Genomic DNA, 19,620 nt, shown 5'->3' on the forward strand with positions numbered 1-19,620 from the left:
AACTCTAGCTGAGGCCTCCAGCTGCAGTTAAGTTAATGAATATAAACCTTTTTGCTCCTTTGTCTCCAAAAACAAAACCACACTCCAGATTTCAGTCACAATAAGCTAGACTGAAGATAGATTTATTTATTTATTTTTATTTCATGGCGATATGAAACCTAATCTTTCAATCCTTTCCTTCCTGAATGTATGAGATAAAATTTCATCTGAGTTAATCTTCTGTGGCTTAAATTTGGTTCCTTATATTCTAAACAACAAATCTTTAATTGTTAGAAATTCAGTTCTAATATTGTAATGAATATGATAATACATTAGAATAGTTTTTTTTCCAAAAGGTAAAACACTTAAGAGCAAATAAGTGAAGTCCTACAGTTAACAGTTTTAAAAGGTAATTAATTGTGGTGGTGTTATGCTGAAGGAGAATGTGAGTCATTACAGAAAGACAGGAATCATCAAAGCACCATCAGTTTGTCTCCTCCTTTGTCAACTGTTTGAATAATCTTTGTGTGTATGCATTTTTCATTCATTTGTCATAGTACTGATTTAATAATTCTATGGAAGAATCTTTCTCAGGTGAGCTTTGGATTTCTGTTAAAACTGGAAAACAACGTTGAAAGGACTTCTTCCAGCTGAGTATGTGTGTACTGAGTATAAGGGCTAGCTAGCAAGCTGGTACAGGAGGAAGTTCTTCAGGGGAACCTCAGTATTTCTGTCAGCACGTCATGTTGATTTTTCTTGACTGTTTGTTGATGCTGATTTACGTACCACACCTGATTTAAACAAATGTTATGATGCTCCACTGATTTCATTGGCCCTTCAATATATACTAACTAGTTCCAACTACTGGTTTCAACTAGATTAGAGTATTTTGGGGGTCTTTACTTAGATACAGATAAGGGAAGATTTTTTCTTTTTTTCCCTTTATGTTATCCACTTTTGCTTTGGCTGTGCTCTTGCAGACATTTTACAGTCTCTGTTTCACAGGAAGATCGGTATGTGACCAGAGCATTGCTCTTTGTAGCAAAACTACACAAAGCATGTTCTTCCGGTTGGTTTCCTTCAGGCTTTTGAATGTATAAGCAACACCTGAGCAAATTCAGAATGTCTGTTCGTGCATTTTCACTCACAAAGCAGTAAAGAATGGGATCAGCAATGCAGTTCAAACTTGTAAAGGCTTGTGTGATTCTGTAGATCTTATACATTGACTGTAAAAGCTGTATGTTATAGTTGTGAGGTTCTTTGATGCTGCGAATAAGCAATACAACGTGATAAGGAGTGAAGCAAACAATGAAAGTAACTGTGATATTCAGTATAAGTTTCCTGATTTTTTTCTTTTCTTCATCTACTGTGGCTTGATTACACCTCACTGCTTGGTAGATTTTATGGTAGCAAAACAAAATGATTATCAAAGGCAGCAGGTAGCCTGAGCATATCCGGAAAAAGTTTACCTGTGCCTGCCACCATTCCAGGGGGTATTTATCATAACATAATATATGATTAGTAGAATTGCAAGGATCATTAAATACTTCTTTATTCATCAGTATAACTGAATTAAAGGTGCCTTCCAGAAGCCAAACAATTATGCTGATGATCAGTGAAATTCTTCTTGTGCGTAAGTGCTGGAACTTCAGGGGGTGAACTACTGCCAGGTACCTATCGAGAGAGATGCAAGCGAGGAATGCAGTGCTGGTGTAAAAATTCATGTACATAAGGAAGGCAGAAATCTGGCAAAGCCTGGCAGGAAGGGTCCAGTTATCTCTGTTCCAGGCATAATTAATCCACAGAGGCAGAATCACAGAGTACAAAAGGTCAGCCAGGGACAGACTAAATAGGTAGACTGCCAACTCATTTTTTTTCCTCACCTGAATGCAAGACACATAGAGGGATATGCAGTTGATAGGAATACTGATCACCATCACAGTGCTGTACACAAATGGAAACAAATACTTATCCAGGGTATAATCATCATGGCAATCATCAGTGCTGTTCATTGTCCACCATGTGTAGTTTTGGGATAATTCCAGTATAGATGCAAAAAACAAACAAAAAAACCTTGTAGTCTGATTGGTGCTCATCTGTTAGTATTTCAGGATCTGGTTGGTAAAATTCCATTTTTCTGTTGGGGGGAAAAAAAAATCAGCTACAACATTTTTGGGTTTCTTGATTAAAGTTTTTATTTAGAAGATATAAACTGTCTTTGTAGGCGATCAACAGATTTATAAATCCCTGAATAGGCACATTCAGGGGAAGAGTTGCAATGTCTATGAAGGTCAAAGCCAGTCAGTCAGATGCAATTTTATACTGTGGTAAAGCAGACTGAATGGCTGAGACATATCCAGAAAGATGAGTCCTGCAGTCACAGTTCTCTCTTGTGAGAAAGTCAAAGATCAGAAAGTGCGCCACAAATAAACCTGAGAAGAATAAGGTTCTGACAATATGAATGTGGCAGATTTCCTATCCCTGATACCCTCCTCCTAATTAAAACAATGGTGAGACAAGGATAGAAAGACAGGGTTTCAGGCACCTCCAGCTGTTGAGATCTGCTCAGAAGAGCCACAACTTGTGGCCAAGTTTTGCCTCTATTATGAATCACTCTTGATGCATCCTTACACTTCCCTAACTCTCATTAGTATGCAGTCCCCCAATAACTTTTCATGCTATTCCAGCAAAGGTTACTGCATGTCCCAGGAAAATTTACATGAAATATGGCAAACTATGGATTCACGGATGCACAGGAAAATGTGCCAGACTCCAGTGACACAGAGACTGTCTGAGTATGGTTTCTCATTTACACTTCTTTCCTCTAAGAAACTGTACTTGCCTTGCGTGAGTTTGTAAAACTATCAGCAGTTAAGCTCATCTTAGGCATAACCAGAACCATGGGTGTCGATACCTTCAGCATGAAAACACCACTTAAATGGCAGCCCTGACTTTTCCAATGCAACTGGAAAAGTTGGGTGCTTAAGTTTTGAAAGCACTTAAAACAGCTGACCTTTCAGTAAGGCTGTACTACCATACTTATGAGACAACTGGCAGTCACTGATTATATCATAGCTCTGTCATTTGGAAACACGCCTACAGAGCATTTGCTGTGGTCTAGCTCTACTGATAAAATATACTAACTGCTTCAGCCATCGCCTCTAATAGCTTGTCTGTTTTGAGCCTAGACTACCAGCAGAAGAGATGAAAAGGTTGTAGACTGGTTAGGCTGCAAGATAGAACTGTTCACAAGTGTTCTCTCATACAAACCAGTTCAAATGGAAGACAGTTTACGGATAGGAATTTTCCTAAATGATGAGTAAATTCATTCTGCCCTTTATGAGTCTGATGAATGCGTGTAGAGGTTTGTGGGTTTGTCAGACAAATCGATGTAGGCTTAGTGACTAATGAGTGGTTGCTATATGGATGTCTCTTTTCTATCGAGAAACTTTCACTGAGATATATATATATATATATATATATATATATATATATATATATAAAAGGAGTAATGAGAGAACTAGTAGCCGGAAACAGCAAACTTCATTTTAACTGCCATTGCTGTATTTGATCAAGTTGGCTAACTTTTCACAGTCCTAAAATCACTCACCTGCTTGAAAGGCAATGAAAATTCTTGAGGACTTGTCAGTTTGTTGAAATGAGAAACTTTACTTACATGATGACTATTCAAAAAAATGTTGCATCTATATGTAAGACGCACAATATATCTTTGACTTGGTGTGGTTTATTAAAACTGCATGGTAAATAGGGCATCTTAAGCTTACCAGCATAGATCAGTGTTTCAGGTTAAAAATCTAGCCTAGAAATTAGATCTCAGGGTTTTTCTGGCCCACTTTCAACCAAAAGCAAAGGAAATGTTTGCAGACTGATTAGATAAGTAACAGATAAAATACTTCTATTAATAAAAAACAAAAAAGGACAGTAAAAAGTTACCTGTGACAAATATTGCAGGGAAACATGCCCTTTCAGAAGCATGTATGTAACACAGTAAGCGCATGAGGCAGTGTTTATCGTGTGACTGAGAAATAGGAATTTCTTTTCCCTCGCCACAAACTCTCCACTGTTAATTGATCTTGATTTATTATAGACTGAACATCCTTATAAGCTTCTGACTTGTCTCCTCGCACAGGTGGCTTTATCAGCTCTTTCATGCTGGTCTACAGACCAACAAACCCACCTTCAAATATCTACTTTTAACTTGCTTTTTTTAACAGTTTCCCTCTATGGGTCTCACTGATCATAAAGTAAAATACATGAGGGCATACTGCACTTGTTTGAACAAACTGTATCTTCTTCAAGGCAAGACCTTGCTTTGCCCTCCAGCCACCTGCCTTGAGGAATGAACAATGTAAGCTATAACTGGCTAAAGACAGGCTGGGACACTGAATGTATTATTAATAAATAAATAGCTGAGATCATGTGAAATTTCCTACCTCCTCACTTTTTCTGTCTGTCATGTTCACAGCTCAGAGCACCTGAGCTTTTCTTTTCAACTACTGTCTTCAATAATTTCTATAGACAAAGCCCAGGAGGCACTCTGAACTTCCCCGGGTAATCTATGTCCCAGCTTTAATGACACATCATCAGTGCTACTCATATGAGGACATGCTAAAAAGTGTGTCATTCTGGCATTTATGGATGACCTGTGTGTAACAGAGCTATCAAGAGAAGTAAGGCAAAACATATGTTGTAGTTTCTTGAGCAAAAACAAAATCTGTTTTGCAACTGATTACAACACATTTTTTTACAGTTATCTAAGATCTTATCTCAGGGGAGCCTTTTCGAATCAAACTTCCTTGCTTAGAACTTTTCTGATCTTTATGACTATGTAATGTCAAATGATTTCTTACCTGAAAATATGATCTGAAGCACTGCCAAGGTTTTTCTCATCTTCTCAATGTACCTGCTAGTCCTTAGTATATTTCTCAACAGTCAACTTTTGCTTTTAGACAGATGACTGAATGACTATCGTTGTCCCACTATCTTTGCCATTTTGCCACTGAAAATCTGCTATTCAGAGAACTCTGGAGAAAAAAAAAAAAAGTAACTTGCAGCCAGATGTGAAATTCAGAGAAATGGTCTAATAAATGTTATACATCAAGTAATGTATGGAGACAAGCTTATAGATTAACTTTAGGAATATTACATATGGCATTGGTATTGATGTATGTCTGCAGTATCTAATTTAGATTCAAAGAGAACTTTTCACAGTCTCAACATTTATGCCATTTTGAAAGTAACAAAGAATGCACTTATCCTTTCATAAGCAAAAATACAAAATACATGTGCCATAGTCTTACCTGTAAAAATCTTCATTTTTGCATATACCTTGCTTTTTAGATAAGACAGAAATGAAGAAAACACTATTGCATCAGGTAGATCTGTAGAATACTTGCTGTCCTAATGCCACTGTGTTATCAGCCATGAGATGGAAGGGCAGATGATTTTTTTTTCTTTTTTCTCTAAACAAGTTCAACGAAGCAGATAGATTTCTGTTCTTAACATAAGTTATATAACTAGGCTGATTTCTCAAAGTACAAGGACCATCGATTGCTGCATATTTTCTTTAATAACCAGATCTCAACACTTAATTCTGAAAACCTTCAGTTGAAGAGTTGAAATATGTCCTTCAGTAACGTGGCCTTTTTTGCTCAAAATGAAAGGCATTATTTTTGCATGCAACACAAAATTTTGCTCACAGTTCACTGAGATTCAGTATAAACTCAATCAGGCACGAAAGAATTCAACCTTTTTAACTTTGAGATATACTTCAACTATATTTGTTTTATAGAGCATAGCTATTTCATTAACATGAGCAAATAGAAAATATATATATATATATATTTAGGAACATGGACTACACAGGTAAACAGTATTTTGCTATAACTTTCTGTGCATTGTGTTTTCCTCTATGCATATAGAAAGATGCTTTAGAAAATATTTTCACATATATGATGCCTGGAATTCTAGGAAGCTACCTACTTTTAGAATAGCTTGTTTTTCTGCCAGGTTATAAGGATGGTGTATATTCACACAAGTAATGCTGAGTACCTTCTTAATGCACTAAAATAGTAAAGAGCAGTAATAGAAGAGCTACTGGAATGCCTTCTGAGGCACTTACAATGAGTAAAGGACAGCTCAGAATTCTCAAAACTCATGCCCAAGTCCTTCCATTCTTTCTCCCCTCTTTCTCTAAGCAATAGGTGTTTTGATTGCGGCAATACTCTATAAAAACAAATCAATCTGACATGTCTTTTCTAACTCATTCTTTTGAAGTTATTTGCCCTTGTACCTTACACTTCACTTGTGTTGGGGGGTAGAATACTACTTCCCCCAAAGCAGTCTTTTCCAGCCTCTTTTTTTGTCCCTACTCCGTGTTGCATGGTGTCAGCATCACATTAAGGGAAAGCTAGGATAAAATCTGTACCACAACATATACATATATCCACTGACTTCTTGAATTTTGTGCACTCACCTAGAGAATCAAGTGTTCCCACAGAGCAGTTTCACTCCTGTACCATCGATGGGGTAATCAGGGTCCGGTTCTGAGAAGAGAAACTGCTTCAACAGATAAAGTAACAGGAAGCTGATCTTGGATGCACCAATGAAGCAACAGCTCACAAGCCTTTTGATTTTTTTTTTCTTTTCCCTTTTTTCTTTTTTTAGACAGAAATATGAAAAATGATGGTAACCAGCTTGGTAAATCTTATATTTTTGGTAAATTTAGAAAAGTTTTATTGAAGATACTGTTAAAGTACATGAGTAGAGTGTATCACAAACCTCTTATTTAAGAGAAAATGCATTCTACAGAGAAAGCACTCCACAGAAATAAAACACTGGCTTTTTTATTTCATGTGTTTAAAATATAGAAGCTTTTTCTGACCAAAAGATTTGGCACTTGCTTTTTCCTAAGAAGTTATCATAGAATCAAAGAAAATTGTACATAAGAGGAATTCATAAAACTGTATCATAAAGATGGAAGCAAGTTTGTGAACAGTGCCAGTTAATATAGGATAACAAAAATGTCATGCACTTCAATTTGCATATTTGTTTTTTCTTTATACAAAATGAAAAGGAGATTCATTTTGCTTTCATCGAAGTTATTCTTTTAACAGATAAGAAGGTGAAAAAATTGTTAAATAGGTACAGTTTGTTCATTCCCTGTGTGATCAGAGTAATTTATTGTGTACTCTGATTTTTTTTTTTTTGTAAATTCTATTTAGAATGATGTTGGCAACTAAGAAACTGGGTAGAATTTTTAATTATACATCTATTGGATAACAAAATAAGCAACCTATTTGATGATTCAGATGCTAAGGAGAAATGAATCAGACAAATTTAAAAGCTCTAAAATTCTTACTTCTCTGAAAGCAGTACCAAGTAGTTGCATATTTAACCACTGGAAGCAGAGACTTGGTTACTTCCTTTTTTCCCAGACAGAGCATGACATTTTTAGCTACAATTTTTCTACGGATTATCAAATCATTCAATTCTATTTGCAGGCAATCCTGAACTGGTCTCATAGCGCCCTCCAGCTTGGTGAAATGAAGGATTTTCAGCACCATAGCTTGAAGATACGTTAGTTTAAATTCTAAGCTAGAGCTTCAATCAAAGCTTTATTTTCACGGAGACAAAAGTCATTAGAAAAAGACCTGTTTCATCACTTTTCACCTGCCTTTTCCTAACATGGCAGCTACTAAGAATGGTGGGCAGTTAAAAGTTCCTATAGTTCACTGAAGAGTAAGCAACTTTTATTATTATTAGAAATAGAGAAGTGTAGTTGACATATTTCTAAAGGTCTTTGCTGAAGAGTTGACGGGGGAATGAAGAACCAAAGGAAGCAAGAGAAGAGATTATCATTCTATATGTTTCTGGAAGGAAAGTCATATGCAAAAAAACCGTCCAACTCTTGTCTGCATCAGTATTGAACTATTCAATTTCTGATACAAAGAGCAATTTTTTTTAATTTTTTTTTTGGAGATCTGCATCATCTTAAAACTACAGGTGGCAGAGATTATAGTGCAACTAAGAAGGAACAATTGAAAGCAGAAGCACCAATAGTAGAAATTTTTCTACAAAAAAAAAAATATATATATATTGAATATTTTGTTTAAGTCTTCAATAATTGTATCAGTTGTGATTGAGTTTACAGCAGCTTATGTACTTATGCTGTGGACAAGAATGTAAAGAAAATAAAACAGAATTTACAGGTAAAAAAAATATTTCTAATCCAGATTAAAATTCTTTATAGTTCAACCATCTTCTTTCCACAGAAACAGATTCCAAGAATGCTATTGTCTACCAGATGAAATGACAGGCATTCAGCACAGTAGAGGATGGAAGTATGAGTTTTGAAAGCTGATGTTTTTAGGTTCCTGTGGGTGAAAAGAGAATGAATTCCTCTGTTGAAGCCTTCTACCAGGAATAAATTGATGTATTAATTTAAGAAATCACCTAAATTATACACTTGTTTGCTCATGATGGCAATACTTTCTTTGTTTGCACACTCTAGGTATGCAAAGCTGAACAGTCTGCTGGAATAAATGTGAATTAGGACCGTGAGCATAACTCTGCCTCTGCCATGACTCACTGTATCCTTGAGGAAGTCACTCTGTCCTTCTGCACGTAATAATGACATCGTATAGCTCATTTGGGTGTGAGCAGGTTCATTAGTTAATGTTTGATATTGCTGTAAAGTGCAAAATGTTTTGTGAGTGTTTGGTATTGTCATTAAAAAAGAAATAAACAGGAAATGTTAATCGGGAAATGTCATCACTGAGACATGAAATTCCTCAATGACACGGACAAGATGGGCAGTCCCTGAACTAACAGCATTCTTTGTGAACAGAAACATGAAAAACAGGTGTTTTTCTACATCTCTAGCAGTATGCCTGCATGATGTCACACACTGCATTTTGCAGTGCCTCATTCCTCCTCAAACATGCAGAACGTGAGCTCTGCAGTTCATGAACGTTAATAGTCAGAAAGCTGCACTTTAAGGATTTTTCAGTGTATATTTAGATAGATTGATCACCAGTGTGCCATGGCAGGGGGCTGGAGCTCGTTGATCTTTAAGGTGCCTTACAACCTAGGCTGTTCTATGACTATGAAAGCCTCGAGGCCAGCCAGCAGTCCTCAGAGCACAACCTCGCCCCGGGTACCCTGCACCCCAGAGCCGCTCCCAGCCACACCGCCGTTTGTTGTACAGAAGATCAAAGGTCTTTCTTTCACCACGCTGCAGCTATCACGCCTACAGTACAAGGCGTTTGGGCACAGTTACTGGTAAAGTCCTAGAAACGAGAGAGGAAATTGGTGGAGGAAGCGGATCTTGTAAGAAGAATCCATTTTTAAGTTGATGAAAGTCACTCCCCCACTGCTTGGGACTTCCCGTGCCCTCTCTCAAAATGGCAGCCACCAGCTTCACCCTACGCCCGCCCAGTAAGGGCTGAGACGCCTTTCCCTGGAGTAAAATGGCGGCGAGGAGCGCTCGTGCCCCGCCCTCCACAGGTGATTGCCAGGTTGCGCGGTCACGTGGCGGACTGGGGCGGGGGCAGATGCGGGTTGTGTACGGGCGGCATGGGTCGGCTGGCAGAGCGGTGCGGGGCTGTTGGGATGAAGCCTGGTAGGGTTTCTCTTTGCCTTGCGGCTCTGCTGCGTGCTTGGCTCCTGCTCGGCTCCAGCTGGGGCTTGGGACCCCCCAGGGTCGCTGCTGTCTACGTGCTGGATGATGCCGGCGGGCTGGGCAGAGAGTTCGACGGGATCGGAGCGATCAGCGGCGGTGGGGTGAGCGGGGCCGGGTTGATGGTGTGCCGCTATGGGGTGGCGTCGCCTCCTCGGGGCGGCGGCAGCTGGGGGTGGGGGAACCAGTTAGGGATAGCTGGGGATATCGCTGGGCTGTGGGGCTGCAGGGGAATGCGAGGAAGGCGGTGAGCCGAGGCAGGGAGGGGAGGGTGCGAGGAGAGCAGTGCTGGGATAGAGCTTGTTGTGGCTGTGGGATCTCCCCATGTCCCTACGCTCTGGGCTCTCCTTGTAGTGAATCTCGGGTGAGCGGTCTGCGAAGTCGGAGCTGTGCGATGGAGGGTTAGAAAGATCTCGGTTTGAGTTCAGCAAGTTCTTTATGCTGTATTTAATTCTGTAGGATTTTTAATTATGTGGGAGTGCCTAGATTGTAAAATGGGATGTACTTGGATGTTTGAATGTTAAAGTATTAGTGTTTTCTTTTCTGTTTTAGGCCACATCTAGACTCCTTGTGAACTACCAAGAACCATATCGCTCTCAGATCTTAGATTACCTGTTCAAGGTAAGGGCTGTGTCACTGCTGTTCCAATATCTGATTTCATGCCAAACTTGTTACTGCCTCGTGTTGGGATGGCTGTGGTGTATTCAGGCTTACTTGAGGTTAGGCAAGCTCTGTCTTGTGAAGCATCTATTTAAAGCTGTTTTTTAAGCTTGACACTTGAGCACTGTAGAATAATAGAGACAGCAATAGGTTATGTTAATACCTGTGATTTGTAGATAGCTTTATAGCTAAGAGTGGAATGGTTGAAACCAAAGGGAGCTTAAACCTATTTGAGAAACCCTGGTTTGCACGCCAGTTCATACTGTAGAAAACCACTCATCCAAGTATACTGTATGAAGAACTTTTTTTTTGCATGATTATTAATTATAAATACATATAAATGTTGTATTAAACACTTTTATCAGACACTGATTTAATTTTCATTATTATGTAATTGGCTTTTATGCATACTTGCGGGATAAATATTTTTACCTTTTTTTATTCTTCTCCCATAAAGAATCTGCTCCTAGCTTTTCATGAGTTTTGATTCTGCTGTGAAAAGCTGGGAAGCTTCATCTGGGAGAAGAATAAAACCAGCAAGTGTTGTCATCAAGTGAGCAAACTCTAAAACCAGAAGAAGGAGTCTCTTTCCTTCAGAACATGACAGCTGCTAATATATAGCTGATAATTGCTGCCTGTCCTAAAGAAGTTTTTATCAGAACCTTACATTTTTAGTTGCTGTTCTTGATAGTCAGCATGTTGTTTGGGAGCCTATTTCTTCAAATTATTAGGATTTCTCTTTTTCTTATTTTCAGCGTATTTTCATCATCCTTTTTGAGTTAATGAGGGCTTTTTGCTTTATGGTCGTAGGAAGTGGGTCAGACAGTTTTGATTCAAGAACAGATAGCTTATCAATTTTGTGAATTTGGCTGCATCACTTCAGTAGAACATATATTCCAGGCTAGTGTAGTTACTGTAGAGGGGATATGAATGTTTTTGGTTTTTAAGCTGCTTTAGGTAGTAAGTGTAACCTGTAGAGTTACTCAACTTAATATGGTAAGGTTATTGCACTGGACAGAAAGAACTTGTTTTGCTTTTGGCACTGTGAATTACTCTGCTGAAGGAGGATGTCATGTCACTTTCAAGTACTGTAATCCAGATGGCTGGAGGGAAGTAATTCACCGTGTAGTTTAAAATTGTGTAAAGGGTATAACAAAGAGTAATGTGTGACTGAGGAGCACATATGTGTTCTTTGGAAGAACAAAATTGCATGTTATGAGTTTTCTGAACGAACCAGCAGCAATGTGATAAAAGAAAGTCTGGTTCTGAGAGCATGGTATTTGAAACATCTTTAGCGTTTTCTTTCACCCGAAACCCTAAAACTGTTCTGATACCTGGGAGGAGGCTTTGCCTCAGTTTTCTTCTTGTGTTTAGTGTTGGTTTGCATGGTAAAGATCGAAAAGGCTGTGTGTAGAAGTTTAAAATAAAAGATGGCTCAAGGAGAGAGATGTAAAAGTGGGGAATATTTGCTTCTTATTTTAAAAAAAATGTCTGTATAGGTGTGGGCTTCATTCTTTTTTTTTTTTTTTTTAGTAAGTTCATTACTAAGTCTTAAAACTTGGATGCCAAAATTATACTTGATTAATTCCATGCAGAAGCCCAGCTCCACTGGTGCTTATTAAAATAATGAGTTGTAAGTTCTGGATTGAGCAACTCTAAAACCACCAATTGCTGAAAGAACATAGTAGGAGTGAAATAAATTGTGTGCACTTACATTCTGTGTTTTGCCTGCCAGCCAGATGCAAGGGAAACAGGGTAGTGTACCAAAAGACTATTTGTTTTTCAGAATTGCAATTTTTCTTTTCTTGAAACCTGCTAATTACAGAAAAAGTTATTTCTGACCCATATGTATGCTCTTTCATGTAAGCAGTGTAACCCTTTATATAAAATAAATTTATGAGGACAAAACATTTAATCATTTGGTTATTTTTTTAGGAAGAAACAGTAAACTTGGCTTATAGTAGTATTAAAAATACTTTAATGTTCCTCAGAAAGATTATCTTCTGCTTTAAGAAATTTTCAGTATTTAACATAATCAATGTAACATCCATAGGGTGGGGCAAAGTGTCGTTAACTCTGCAAGAGTCAGTAAAACTAACAACAGACCACTGTTCTGTTTACCTTGCCCTATTTCCTTTGGAAGTAGAATTTGCTATATTCCCTTATCCTGTCTGTTTTAAGTATTTAATAATTGGGGAAAAAAAAATGTTGAATTTCTAGCATCCTCAAAATTAAACTGCTTGGCAGTTCCTGTCATTAGTCTGATTTCTTTCTTTTTTTCTTTTCCAGCCAAATTTTGGTGCTTCTTTACATATTCTCAAAGTAGAGATTGGTGGTGATGGACAGTCAACAGGTATAGATTATGCAAGGTTTAGCTTCTCATTGCAGTGATGCTGTAAGTAGCGTGTCCTGCATGCTTCTCTTCACTTGAGACGTGGAGATGCATGTTCTGTTGTTCTACTGAAGTTGCACAGAAATATCAAGGGATGATGTCTACGGTCTTGTATAAGAAATTTATACTTCTGACCAAGAGATGGTGCTCCTTTCCCCCTGCCCTTCAATGTGTAAATATATAATATGGTAAATAGGTTATATTCTAGAGAAGAAGAGTCCTCTGCAGAGGATTTCTCAAATTCTGTTTTTGCAAAACAAACCTCATGAAACTTGTGTAGGTCTAGTTAATGTATGCCTTAGAAATGTGGAAATGCAAAGATCAGAAGCAGTTTTCATTTTTGGTTTTGAGCTTCTACATTTCATTGGGGTTTGATCACTGTTTTTTTTTTTTTTTTTCCTTCCCTTATGATCCTAATGCTTGATATTTCCTGGTGGTTGTTGAAACTAAGATAATGCTAAAATATGTATTTAAGGTTATCGTATCAGGGTCTAGGAAATGACCAGTAGGTAATTCTGATGTAAGTAACATTCTGATGCAAGAAAAAAAGTGCCTAGTGCCTCTAAAAAAAAAAAACAAAAAAACAGAAATGGCGCAAAAATGAACACCCACTAAAAACCAAACCTTTATGCTAAGTTAACATGCTAAGAATGAAGGGTGGCCAGTTTTGCATGTTCCCTTCCACTATTCGTTTTGCTTTGAAGTATAGAGCAAAGAATGTGTGAACCGTATTGGAGCTATGTGCTTGACTGCATATTGTAGCAGTGAGCAATGCAGAAAACTTCATGATGTGCAACAGCTTATGACACAGAAGATAATTGTGAACTACCTGTCTATTCCTTCCTAGATGGCACTGAGCCCTCCCATATGCACTATGAAAATGATGAGAACTATTTCCGAGGTTATGAGTGGTGGCTGATGAAAGAAGCTAAAAAGAGGAACCCCCAAATTAAACTCATAGGTAAATTATCCTAAACCTTAGGATTTATGTTTTTTTTTCTAACATCTTACCCTTAGATATTTTAATGGACAGGTGTTTTTATGTTGTGCTAGAAAAAAATGGGGGAATAAATTAAATTTACATGAAGTATGAATCTGTACATCTTTTGTGCCCCAAGTTCAATCATGTCCTTATCCTCATAGAGCCCATCACCTTCCTTCCTGTGAGAGTGCTTTCTTTTTCCTGCTCTAGTGTGTGTGTATATAGCTTTGTATACATATCTTCGAGTTGTAAGACAACTTTATTGCTTCCCTGTTTTGATCACAGGTTGCGTATCATAGAATGACTTGGATTGGGGTGGGACCTGAGGGATCATCAACTTCCATCCCACCAGCCACAGTCAGGGTTGCTAAACACTAGTACAACAACAGGTACTACATCAGATTGCCCAGGGCCTTGACCACTTCCAGGGAAGAGACATCCACAACTGTTCTGGGCAACCTCTTCTAGCAGCTTATTGTTCTCTCTGTGAATGTGACAATACAAATACAGAATCCTGGATTTTGATGAAAAACATTACAGAATGTATTTCATGTGAAAAAGGATGACTTTTTTTTCCACTCAGGTTCACTTCTGAAACACTTTTTGGAGACTGGTTATAAATATTTGATTTTTATAGTGAGGCACCAGGTGGCATGTATGTACTTCCTGAAACAATGTAATCTTTCTTACTAATCATGATATAGCTCAATTCTGAGGCAAAAGCACAAATATCAGCACTTACTTCTCACTGCTGTTTTGAGCAAATGTTTTAGTGAAACTAACACTGAACTAGTCCTGAGCTAAATGCTGGGGTGCTGGGGTCTTCAACATTCCCTGACAAATCTAAGAATTAGCTGTTGGACCTGACATCTTAATATATTTGCCTTCATCTCTTACTTTTTTGAGACAATGAAATTGATCTTGGTGCTGAATACAAGTGCCCTATCCTACTGATAGTGCTTTTATGTAGTGTACAGTATAATTGTTTCCATTTTGTATGTGGTAATAGCAGCGGTTGCAGAACTATTATAGTAATAATCAGGTGCTTTTGTAAACTGCAAGCCAGACTTCAGTAGTCTCTGGGGCAGAGAAACCTCTTAATAAAAAATAAATACACTGCATCACTTGATTGAGTAGCTGAGTCTGAATTAATCTTTTTTTTTTCTGAAGAGTAATTTTCCATGTACAACATAGCATAGAGAAGGAAGAAAGTGTGGCTTGCAACTTATTTTTTTAATAGTTTGTTTGATTATCCACAGTGCTCTTACAGTCAAGTGCCAATCAGATTTATATTTCTGATGTTTATTGGAATTTGTCTGGCATCGCTTATTCCTATCCAAATGAAAACTTGTAACAAATGTATAAACGTGAATGTTGTAAAAAATACTTCAAAATATCGCAGCAGTTTCTTTACATAATTATTTCCAGGAACTTGAAAGATGTTCACTGATGTTTATTCTTCCACTGTGACGATTTTGATTGCGTAGTTTATCCCCCTATACTCATTTTCTGCTTTGTGAGCATAGCCCTCTATATCACTAAACAGACTTCCTTTCTCTGTAGTTTAATCTACTATTCCAGTTTCAACAGCAGAACTATTAAATCATCTCATGATTTTTTTGTGATTAGGTATTGCTTAAAATTTCAGTTTGCAATATTTAGAAGCTGTTTTTAAATGAAGTACAATTGTATTTTTTCTCCTAGAGGAGAGGTGGAACAAAGGTTACTCTGAGTACCTGAGAAATACCAAAAATACGTAACAATTTTGTTGTTTTCACTCTACTTGCTTATGTGTCTCCTTATCCCTCATCCAGGGTGCAGGTTCCTACCCACATCCCCAAGATGTGACTTGGTACAGGTTTTGCTGGTCAGATTCTCTTAAACAAGTGCTGTGACAAATAACAAGCTTACCGTCTGTGACTAATTGTGATTATTAATATCTTCCTCTTCCTTCAACAAAGGGAGCACAGAATGCCTTTCAATAAATAACCTCTGCTGTCTTATACAGAATTAGCCAAGAATGTGAGAGAATCAGCTTAGGTTAATTATTTGTTCTTATTCACCACAAGATTCAATAAACTGCAGAGACTCAGAAATGCTTTTTCGTAGTCCTAATCATCGTTTGCTATGAAAATCGTACTCAGGAGATTTTTGGATTTCAATATTGATCCTTTGTCTATAACGATGTAAAATGTTTTTACAGAAGTCTTCGTAATTTTAAACCTGTTGGAATTTCTACAATAGAAAGATAATATGTAATCAGTAGCTCTCTAATGTAGATAAGTTTCTGAGTTCTTAGTTTATATTACAGCATATTCTACTGTAAAATAATTTTTGTTGTCTTCACTGGAACTATGTGAATCTAAAAAGCTATCTGCTCATTCAGTTTGGGAAGGATAAAGTGCAGATTGCTCTTAAACTGTACTGAATAAGGCAGACCACTCACTTAAGTATTTATTTTTTCTTCTCTCTTTTCAGGATTACCGTGGGCATTTCCATCATGGATAGGGAAGGGTGAAAACTGGCCCTATGATTATCCACATGTCACTGTTTACTATATTATTTCTTGGATATTAGGAGCTAAGCAGTATCATGATTTGGATATTGATTATGTTGGGGTCAGTAAAATATTCTGTCTGTCTTCATTTCTAAGACTTTTTTTGTTTCTTTGAGTAATGGGGAGGGGAGAGATGGAAAAACTAATTGTAGTTATCACTGTTGCAATGAGACTGTTAACTAGCATAACTCCTGCCTTTCTGCAATACTGACCATTAATGCAGAAACAGTGTAAAGTGGCTACGCTCCTGCCTTCCCAATTCTAGAACAAAGTTACCAGAAAATTTAAATATTTTGAAACTTGAGTGTAACTTCCTGCCTCATTTGTTCTCCCTGGGTTTTAGAGGTAACTAACTAACGAAAAATGTTAAGACGTAGAGTTTGCAAAACTCAGCTAATGTGACTTCTTGGCATAAAATATGATTTCTATTTTGCTTAAAGGCAGCCCTCTACAACTTCTTTTTTTACCTGCATTATTAAGTATTTAAGTTGTATATATTACAGTGTAACTGCCATATTGTTTTATAGGGCGTTATATGTAAGTAGTGAGGCAATAGTTGAGAAAAAGCTTTAGGACTAAGATAGAAAAACACTTTTCAAATGCATTATTTGACTAGGATTCAACTTTTTCTGCTTAAGAAAATGTATAATTTGTCTGAAATTAGTGTTTCAGTAAGAGTAGGACTTATTTTTGTCCTTTTAAGTGTTTTGATGCAAAACAATTTAACTGCAGAAAAGCTGACAATCAAGTCAATTCTCCTGTCCCACTAAGGAAGTCTGATCTTTTTTACTGTAGTGTGGGAAGGTATATATGATGTATGTCTCTTCTGGAATGTCTCTGGGTTGGTGTGTGTTCTAGTCAGTGTCAGTCTTGCACTCTGAATAACAAGTTGTAGGGAGGCAGTGGGGAGAAAGTTATGTGCATAACACAACTTACTTGTTGCCTTAAGCTTTCAAAGTAAGTTCTACATATTAAGTATATTTAAATAATGTCTGGAATCTGTATGGTTACTTGATATTCTCTGACCATGTCTTGAAGTTTCAATGTTTTTTCTCCATGATTTCTACCAAACTATAGACCTATTGTTAACAATATGTAATGCATAACAAGGCTAACCATTGTAGAGCTCCCACTGCATTAGTGTTCTGTTTGGCCAGACTACAGACAATAGGCTTAAGAATTAGATATATAAAAATTCAAACCAAATGCTTACTTAAAACTCCTTTATGAAGGGCTGATAAAACCAATCAGAGCAATTTCCTTTAGCAAACAAAAACCATTAAGTTCAGAAGTGATTGTGAAAGGCTTAAGTATATATAAGGTGACATTATATATCAATGTATCCTGGCTTCTCTAAATGGCTTTTTATTTTTTTCTTTATAGATATGGAATGAAAGGGCATTTAACAGCAAATATATTAAGGTATGTATATTTTACTTCTCCAAAGTGAAATGTAAATGATAAGACAAGCTTCAGAAGCACATTTGATTTGCTTGTTTGACTTCCTCTTTAATAGAGACCTTTATTCTATGACTGCTTACTGGACTCTTTCTTGTGGTGGTTGCAGGCGTAAAATACTGATAGGGTCACATCTTTAGAATATTTTTCTCAAACTTTTATTTGAATGGAAGCTCCAGTTGAATCATACAAATTCGTCTTATTACTGGGTGGAAAATAGCTTCAGTGTAAGTCTAAGATCTAGAATTCCTTAAAATTCTGAAGTAAGGGTCCAGTGAATATAAAGCACTTAAGTTATTGATATACAAGTCCAGGTTTGTTTTGCATTTTCTTATGTGACTTTTCTATAAAGTAAAACCTCTTTTAACTGTGTATAAGTTCATACCTTGTGTTCTAAATGAGTTGGAGAGTGACAGTATTTCACATGAGGTAACACTATCACTGCTTCCTTCCCTGCATGCCCTTCTTTGAAGGCTTAATTCTGTTTGAATTGTGTTATACTTGAGCATAAATTCTGCTGCATTCATTTCTTTGTTGCTGCTTTGGGGCTAAGAAGCAATTATTACATCTTCTTAAAAAAAGAGTTAAGCTGAGTGAAGAAAACTGCTGTTTGTTTGTTTTTTGTCATGCAGAAGTCAGCAGAAACTGGATCCCTTCTGCTTTAGATTAGTTACTTAGTGGCTAATGGAAATGTTATTTTAATTTGTATACACTGTATAAGGCCAGTACAAGTGACACAACTTACACCTTGTGTAGTTATTTCACTCAGTGATTAGTTTTAATAGAATAATAAAGGGAGTTGTGTAAAACAATTAGACATGACCTTTAATTAGGAGGGAAAATAAGTTAGACATGGGTTAAATGTCTATAATGAGGCTGGTGTATATAAAATTCTGCCTTTTCCTGCTTTCCTTTATTTCCTTCCTAGTACATGAGTTCCTTTACAGCTCATGTGAACTGCTTTGACTGAGGGATAGCAGGAAGCAGAAAATTGTTGGCATTATACCTCATAACAAAGAGGAACATCTCATCCAGTTTTGTGTTTCCTGCTAATAGATGTGTTAATCAACTGTGTATTTTAAACTGATTTACTTGGTCACTGCTACCACAGCAATTTAATTTATGTGGCTTATCAAAACTTAGACTAAATTCTATGTTATCTGTGCTTCATTACATGACTGACTTCACTGAAGTGATTTTTCTAGATGATCACTTCTCTAGGCTGCTACAGAAGTGGTTCACTAGTCAGGTATGGGCTAATGGAGAAACCTAAAGATATTAGTAGTTTCCTAGAGGGTAATTCTAATTGTAGCTACATTATTCTGGTATGGGAGCAGGAAGAAATATATGTTCCTGGGGAGCTCAAGTTGAAATCTCATGTTGCTCAGTACCTGTGTTATAAGAGCAAAACCAAACAGAACTGAGAACAGTTTTATGCAGGCTAGAATGAAGCAATACATGATAGAGTAAAATGTTTTTGCTTTTTTTTTGAACTGCAGATTAGATTTATTAATAGACTAGATGCTTGAAAAGTCTGTGAAACAAGCTTTTGTAAAAAGAATCATCAAAGAGAAGGCAGATCTTACCATAAATAAAATAATATTTTACTAAATCATTTATTAGTTTTCTGTACATCACATACAAAACTGGTTCTCTTTTGCTTAGCCCTCTGCAATGTCTCTTGGAGGCTTTCTAATCTATTTGCCTTGGCTTCTTGATGTGAGGAGAATGAATGTGGAGAACAAACTGTCAAGTGCAGGTGTGGCATTCTGTTTGTTAGCTTTTTAAATACCATTGAATTGGAACAGCTTTTGGCTTCTACAGCTAAGTTTTTAAAGATTGATCTTAAAATCACCAAAATATTTACTGAAATGTCAGCCTTCCTCCACTGT

General features: G+C 37.0%; 2 protein-coding genes across 3 annotated transcripts in view; one reads left to right on the forward strand and one right to left on the reverse strand.

Moving 5' to 3' along the window:
* Window positions 1-554: 554 nt before the first annotated feature.
* On the reverse strand, window positions 555-6,535 carry GPR65 (G protein-coupled receptor 65). The gene is made up of 3 exons (XM_065751718.1): window positions 6,476-6,535; window positions 4,851-5,024; window positions 555-2,116 (listed from the first exon to the last, which is right to left on the reverse strand). Exon 3 carries the CDS (start codon window positions 2,073-2,075, stop codon window positions 927-929), a length of 1,149 nt encoding a protein of 382 aa, XP_065607790.1. The 5' UTR covers window positions 2,076-2,116; window positions 4,851-5,024; window positions 6,476-6,535; the 3' UTR covers window positions 555-926.
* Window positions 6,536-9,612: 3,077 nt separating this feature from the next.
* The window catches only part of GALC (galactosylceramidase), a 34,558-nt gene continuing 24,550 nt past the window's right edge, over window positions 9,613-19,620 (forward strand). The window contains exons 1-6 of one of the 2 annotated variants that reach the window (XM_065751697.1): window positions 9,613-9,783; window positions 10,232-10,300; window positions 12,629-12,692; window positions 13,579-13,692; window positions 16,192-16,331; window positions 17,654-17,692. In XM_065751697.1, coding sequence (XP_065607769.1) covers window positions 9,613-9,783; window positions 10,232-10,300; window positions 12,629-12,692; window positions 13,579-13,692; window positions 16,192-16,331; window positions 17,654-17,692 — 597 coding nt within the window. The remainder of the gene's footprint in view (window positions 9,784-10,231; window positions 10,301-12,628; window positions 12,693-13,578; window positions 13,693-16,191; window positions 16,332-17,653; window positions 17,693-19,620) is intronic. The other variant, XM_065751704.1, reaches the window with a different exon arrangement.

The sequence above is a fragment of the Cyrtonyx montezumae genome, unplaced genomic scaffold (assembly GCF_038088225.1).
Source record: "Cyrtonyx montezumae isolate F1298 unplaced genomic scaffold, pur_monq_1.0 scaffold_10, whole genome shotgun sequence".
In the NCBI taxonomy this organism is placed as follows: Eukaryota; Metazoa; Chordata; class Aves; order Galliformes; family Odontophoridae; genus Cyrtonyx; species Cyrtonyx montezumae.

What these genes read in the sequence shown, in the direction of transcription:
- GPR65 (XM_065751718.1), bottom strand. Translation starts at nt 2,075, where the DNA reads ATGAGCACCAATCAGACTACAAGGTTTTTTTGTTTGTTTTTTGCATCT.